This window comes from Saccostrea cucullata, unplaced genomic scaffold (assembly GCF_032062105.1).
Source record: "Saccostrea cucullata isolate Sc308-1 unplaced genomic scaffold, CSIRO_AGI_Scuc_v1 ctg19973, whole genome shotgun sequence".
Classification (NCBI taxonomy): Eukaryota; Metazoa; Mollusca; class Bivalvia; order Ostreida; family Ostreidae; genus Saccostrea; species Saccostrea cuccullata.
This window is the reverse complement of record NW_026937333.1, coordinates 1-7,266: the sequence shown is the minus strand read 5'-3', so window position 1 is coordinate 7,266 and position 7,266 is coordinate 1. Positions and strand designations below refer to the sequence as shown.

The 7,266-nt window shown below is 30.1% G+C and overlaps 1 protein-coding gene across 1 annotated transcript; it reads left to right on the top strand.

Moving 5' to 3' along the window:
• Nucleotides 1–5,248: 5,248 nt before the first annotated feature.
• LOC134247933 (uncharacterized) lies at nt 5,249–6,389 on the top strand. Its single transcript, XM_062730328.1, has 2 exons — nt 5,249–6,007; nt 6,223–6,389. The coding sequence occupies exons 1-2, from the start codon at nt 5,293–5,295 to the stop codon at nt 6,372–6,374; spliced, it is 867 nt and encodes a 288-aa protein (XP_062586312.1). The 5' UTR covers nt 5,249–5,292; the 3' UTR covers nt 6,375–6,389.
• The last annotated feature ends 877 nt before the right edge of the window (nt 6,390–7,266 follow it).

Here is a 7,266-nt window from a genome sequence, read left to right as displayed (position 1 = left end):
CCAGTAAATATGGAGTATAAATTTACTATAGTACCAAAGATCAAAAAGATTTTTTGCTATTATACATTAAAGTATTTTACTATTAGTATTAGATTGATGTATTTTATACTCCCCGATTCATACATGCCCATATAAAATTAAATGGAACTATCACTTATATATTCACATACACAGGGAAAAGTGGCTTACGTGATATTCAAGTGAATTCCTTATTATTTGAAAATTATGTGAAAATCATGAGAACATTATATACATGTAAATATATTTTCATGTAATTATAAATATCATGTGAATAAAAGTTTATATGATATTCACACAAATCTTTTTTTGACCTTTCATGTGAAGTTTTCTTTGCATGATATCTATGCGATGTGCTCTTCATGTAAAATTCATATGAAATTTATGTCAAATTCACATGAAGTTTTCACATAAATTTCACATGTCTTGTTTTTCGTGTCTTTTTCATGCAAAGAATTCACATGAAATTCATGTGAGCCACTTTTGCCTGTGTATCATTTCCAAATTTTTGATCACGGTATCACTTTTATCAAACTAAAGGGGTTTTAATCTTTAAAATCTTTAAAAAAAGATTAGAGAAAAGTTTCATGGAAAGTCAGAGTACCAAAATCTTTACTAAAGTTATCTAGAGCAAACTAAAGTCACACGGAAATCTGGTAGACTTTTGTTAGGGATTGCAACAAACTGTCAAGGTTGTGCTTCCATACAGGAAGTATTGATCGTGGAGATTTCTGGGAAGATTGCTAAACTGGAGATTTTCACTCAATATAAATGACGTACGGATCTTATCCAATCCAGGAATAACAATATTTGTGTCAACAAAACCAAATACGAAACTTTCCAAGCTTACAAAACCTGCAAGAGATTTGGATACTTTGAAATATAATGTATAATTGTATTTTGAACATGTGTTGATAAATATATGCAGATATGGTCACAATTATTGTGTTTTATAAATAAACCATGTGTAGAATTAATTTGAAAACGTTTTAAATGTATTTTTGACCTAAACAAAACATTTATTGGGATCATGCATTGACAGATGATTTAACATTACATTCTGTCAAGCAATCCGTCATTACAAATTTTACACTCAGCATTTTTTCGTAGCAGAACTGAACCAAGAAATAATGAACACAAGGATCACTTCAATAATCACTTGATCAGAAATATCTTGTTGTTTCTTCTCGACCTGATGATGTTGGTTTATCCAAACAACAATAAATTAAATGAAAAAAGCAATATCTCATTTACACAATGCAAATAAGAATAATCTCAGAGCATGCAAATATCTCTTTCCATATTGAAAGATCCCCCGTGACAAACAATAAACTTCACTTTTACAGTCTTAATATTACTCAGCCTGATCAAATTAATGTAACTTGATTAAATGAAATACCCCAGTACGATACCTGCTTTTACTCAGATGAACTGTTGTTCAGCAAAATGATTACAATTAAAAAAATTAAATATGTTTGTGTAATGCTACATTTTTCAACAAAAAGTACAATTTTTTTCCATTGCGTTAGGCATGTTAGGCATTTAGTTTATCTTCATTTAAAATCCGCCCAAACAAGAGATATAATTCTATAAAGAAACAACAGTTGAAACTTTGAATGCACATGCAGCAAAGCGACGTTCAACGACGTTATAAAGAATTTTTCGACATTTAAAGAGTGAATATGAAACAAAATTAGAGGACATGTATGTTTATTTAATTACGTCTATAAACTTGATTTCAAGGTTAAAGGTAACCTTGATAAACATTTGTTGATCTTAGTTGTAATTTAAAAAAAATATATCAAGTGTAACATTTTTAGACGCATAACTTAAAGGTTTTAACGGGGAATGTTTAAAAATCCAAATAGTAAATATGTACCTTAGTACATGCTGAATTGATTAAATGCAATGTTTAAGTAGTCTCCATGATTCTTCCTACCTTAATTTTCGAACTTTGAAAATGAAATGTACATTTGTAATCCTGAAAATAGCGTTAATAAGCGACTGTAAACGGCCATGCAAAAAATTAACGTGTTTGTAGTAATTTCGTTGGATATTGAAAGCTTTAACATTTTAAAACTGTACACTATTATAAAAAAATAAGATAACACAGCATAATTTTTAGCTTAATATAATTATGAACTCTTTGATATAGGTTAATGATAAGGTAACGTTAAACATTGAGTTAAACTTACCGTTAAGGTGTTCTAGAATAAATGTTCTCCCTGACTCAAATACTTTTCTTGCTTTTCCGATACTAACATCACCACTTATTTGAGCCTGGTCTCGGATAAGTGAATTTATCTTTTAGTAACCCTATGTTCCTCCATTCCGGATATCTTGTCATTTAAGGTCAAGATCCAGTTAATATCATGAGACTAACTTTTTGGTGCTTGTTCCATTATGACGTCATAATCACTTTCAACTTCTTTTTCCTGTACTTTTCGGCTTGAATAGAATTATGTAGAAAATTAAGTATTTTCAGGGAATTCAATTTGAAATTACATGAAAAGTAGTCCCGATACCTATATTAGAATTGACATTATTTTAAAGAAGAGGCCAAGAATATACATGAACATACATATCACCGTTTTCTGAAAGTTTGTAGGCTATCTGGATACATTTTCTTTGTTTGATATGGAAAAAAGTCCCATATTCATGACTGGATTTCTTAACTTTTCATTGAAAATGACAGTTTAAAATATGACTTTTAAATTTACCTACAAATTATGCCCCGAAACACCTTATTTGACCAAGATAAACTTATAAAGTATCATTGAAAGAATTTATTTCTCAAATCTGAGAAATCTGTAGGCATCTTTCATTTACTAGATCTTGACCTTAAGGTATACCTTTGCTCAAATGACTAAAAATTCCACTGATAAGAACAAAAAACCACCTATTGAACATTATACACCTATGATTCTTGCGTTAAATATTTCAATTTCAAAATAGAACAGTGTTGCTTCATATAAAGAAATGATTGAGTTTGGGACATAAACATGATAATTATTACAGTCCGAATTTCTTCTGTCATATTTATATTTTTTTTCCCCATTTTTAATTGAATATTACAAAAATCTGACTGATAAAAACTCTAAACTATTTATAACCCCAGGCTACTTTTGTTGCCCTTATTTTATACATTAATAATATGATATGGGGTCAATGATCAAATTACTGAGATATGTTGTCTGGAATGGTTTTTGTATATATATATATATATATTTGAATTTCTTTATTTCATAGCATTTAATTATTTGAAATTATTTCTGAGCTTTAATACATAAAAATATTTGAAAATAATGTCTAAAAATACATGTAACCTTTACTTTGTGATTAATTTTGCACAAAATAAAAATTTTCCACAAAAATGAAAAAAATTAGTCCGAATTTCCTCTGCATTACCATGCATTGACTTTTGTTCCCGTATATTTTCTTCAAATAATATAATATTGAATTTTCAAATTTATATGTCCTGCTTGGTCTAGCTTCTTCATCAACCTGTGTTGCATTAGTGAATTCTGTATGATTGCGTATTCTGCGAAGATTGTCTATTGGGTACAGCGTCCTCATCAACCAATGTGACGGTGATGAAGTCTCGGTTTTACCTATACCGTGATGGCTGCCTGTTGGGGATAGCGTCCAGTTCAGCCTTATCGTGGTTGGATTTCTTAGTGTTTGCGTATTCCGACGCTCCTCAACGCAATTGGACGAGTGCAACAAATATTCTTACGCTCATTCCATTGTTTATTGACTTGATTGATATTTGAATTGATTGATTGATTATTTTTAATTGATTGACATGTAATTGAATTGATTGACATTTGAATTGATTGATTGACTGATTGAGTAATACATGATCAATTAAATTTGATTGATTATTGCATTGGTGACGTTCATACACTTGTGACCTACCCAGTGAATGATCCGCCCTATTTGGGTCATCTCATTTGTTGTATTGATTGTTGATTGTGGGGCAGCCCTGTAGTAACACCAGCAAATTGATCACCACGGCAAGAAGCGCCATATTAAACAAGCAAAATAGCATCCATATTGTTTCTTTGATTTATAGGAAATCTGAAATAAATGATAAAATAAACGTGGACACTCTGATGTTTCGGAGGTCCGTGTTCGCTCTGCTCCTATTTTGTATTGTTTTATGGACTTTGATATTGAGCAATATTCGTTATCTCCATATCCTTAATATCTCACTTGAAAATTCTAGAAATGTTTCGATCAAGTTCATACATACTCTCACCATAATTTTTTTGTGTGTGCTTTGATAAAGATTTTTTCAAGCAATGGGTAACATAACATATTTATAAAATTTGTAGAAAATGCAACACGTGCTAAATGAATTATGCTCACATTTTACTGTCGATTTCAAGATGACTTAATCTAATCTGAGAGTTTAAAAATATGCTAATTCTTTAGTCTTTTCTCAATCCCAAATAAAAAGTAATTACGTTTTCATCAATGAAATAGGCATGAAAAATGCTGGCATTTTTAGATTACAATACTCCTGTATTCGCCGAAGGTGAAATAATGATGAACACCTTTGACGTTGGAAAGGCGGATAATTGAGAAATTTTCCTGATAGATGGTTCCTTCATTCACTTTACGTTAACAAACTTTTTTCATGTTGATACATTAATTTTTTCTACTAATTAACCAAAGCTAAAATAAAAGAAAATTGATCCCTTTAGCCCAATATAAGAACATAGAATAAACTATAAGTAAATGATATAAGTAAAATTAAAAATATATCTTATTTGGATCAAATGCAATCAATAGTTGGTATAAAGATTGTGTTATACTGGAACTAATAGGGAATTTGAATAGAAAGTAAATAGAAATAGATTCCTGCGTAATGTTACAGAATAAAAAGTTTTTATCATGATGCTCTCAATAATTGAATAGGAATTTAACAATTAAGAAATCGAGAATCAAGAATTCTTTGTTCGGCCCTGGTTTTCAGAAAAGCAAGTAAAATACTGGAAAATCGACAAGGTCGTCAAAAAGATCTGATGAAAATGTTTTCCTAAGAGATAAACTTCAAACAAAATTGAATAATCTGCAAGTAGATGCCATAATAGCTCTAAAACATAGTGTTCGCAATAGATAACAATTTTAACTTCGTGTCATACACTTAAAGTAATTGGTTCATAATTTGTTTCAATTACAGACACTTGAAATGAAAATCCGCACAAAATACTTCCACAGAATATCAAATTTTCTCATCATTCATCAGACAATAGTTTGAACATCAACATGGACTACAAGACTTGGTCAGCATTTGTGCTTTTTATCTTATTTGTATATGTAAAGGGATTATCCGTGGTCACAGGTAACGATAACAACACCTTGACCAGTATAGAAGAATTAAGAGCCGATGCCAAAAATACAGACGTGTTCCGACAACTGCTTAACCAAGAAACCCTTATCCGAATTTCTTTGGTGAAAAACGTCCATACATTGATGAAGGATATGGTGGACATGAAGCAAGTTATAACCTCCTTGCAGGAGTCTCAAAAAGATAGCTCGTCTCTGATATCGAACTTACGAACAGAAGTTGCTTCGCTTAAAGAACAAAATAAGAAATTAAACAATGACATTATAAGTTTAAAAGAAACTGCCGGAATTGTCAAAGAAAATTTGACAGAATTATTCGAGATTCAACAAACTGTAGACAGAAATATGAAGGTGAAAAGGCAAACATTTGAATCAAATATTACTACCGTTTTAGGAGATATAAAAACCGAGGTTCGATATCTATCTGTCACTTTGTTGGACTTGAACAAACATACACTGGATATGGAGAAAACTCTACCCAAAACCATAGAGGAAAAACATGCTAAAGATTATGAGAGACTGAATGAATCTATGACTAATCTGAATGCAGATTTGATTGCTACGAAGGGAAGACTCCAGGCGACTGTGAATGATTTGAGCTCATTTCAATATAATATCACATCCTCTGTTTCTCGTATGTATTTATCCATAGTAAAATTTGGTAGATATTGAAAACAAAAAAATATTTACTTAATATTTTTCCACACAAAACTGTTAATTCTATAAAGAAATAGTCAGGTATGATATTTTGCTGTTCTCTGAAAAGGCTTCACTTTCAAGAAAGTAAGAAAATAATCGTGTAACATGTTAATGTATTCTTTCATCTTTTATATATTGTTTGTTTCACAGACGACATAAACAGTACAATTAATACCCTGAAAGCTGAAGTCACACAATCGAAGATGGATAATCTTAAGCTTATTTCCTCCGTGTCTTCGCTCGAGGTATTCCGAATGAATGTGACAAACAATCACTGTGGTAAGTACAGCAAGGAAATGTAATGCAAAATACCTCGAGAAAGATTAAATCGAGAATTGATCTAAAAATAATGTTAAATAGTTATTAAAAAATTTGCTGATGGACAAAAAAACACACCAATCACAAACACCTACGTACACCCATTTGAGATATTAATGAAAATTTATTAGAATATGAAATTTTGAAAAGTTCTAGACTTAATTATTGCAACATCTTATACAACATGATATATGACGTATGCATTAGTTTAATTGCACTTTATTTAAACAAATTTTCAGTTTTGTTTACGTCTTTTAAACTACACATTCAGTTATATTTGTAAAATGAATAAACTATTTATTCATCAAACAGATTAAAAAATCACTTGTTTTTAATATTAAGGGGGTCGACTATATTTTTGTTGTGTGAAAACTACAATAGCAAAACTCTTCATTTTTATACCATATATAACTTACATTACCTTCAGTGTACATGCAAAGTTTGGGGGAAATCTACCGTCCAGATATTTTTGAGGGACCGTCTCAAAATACAGGTACATTTACTATAGGATTATATAGGAAAATGCCAATTTTTAACACTTTAATGCAAATTATACAAATACTACAATAGACATTTTGTTCAAACTAAAATATTTGATGAGTAATACTATATAATACAATATATGTAAGAAACACAAAATTCTACCGTCTTGTTATCTCAAAATGCAAAAAATTAGCAAATTTTACTATTTTTACAGAGTGTTACAAAATATGACGTACACAATGGATTCACATGAAAACATAATAAAAATATTGGAGATATTCTCAAATTCCTATGTTTTAAATTTCAAGAGTGTATGTTTATTACTTTTTCTTTAATAATATTTTTATTACCCCTTTCTTTAAGAGCTACAGATTATCATAACGTCAAAAACAC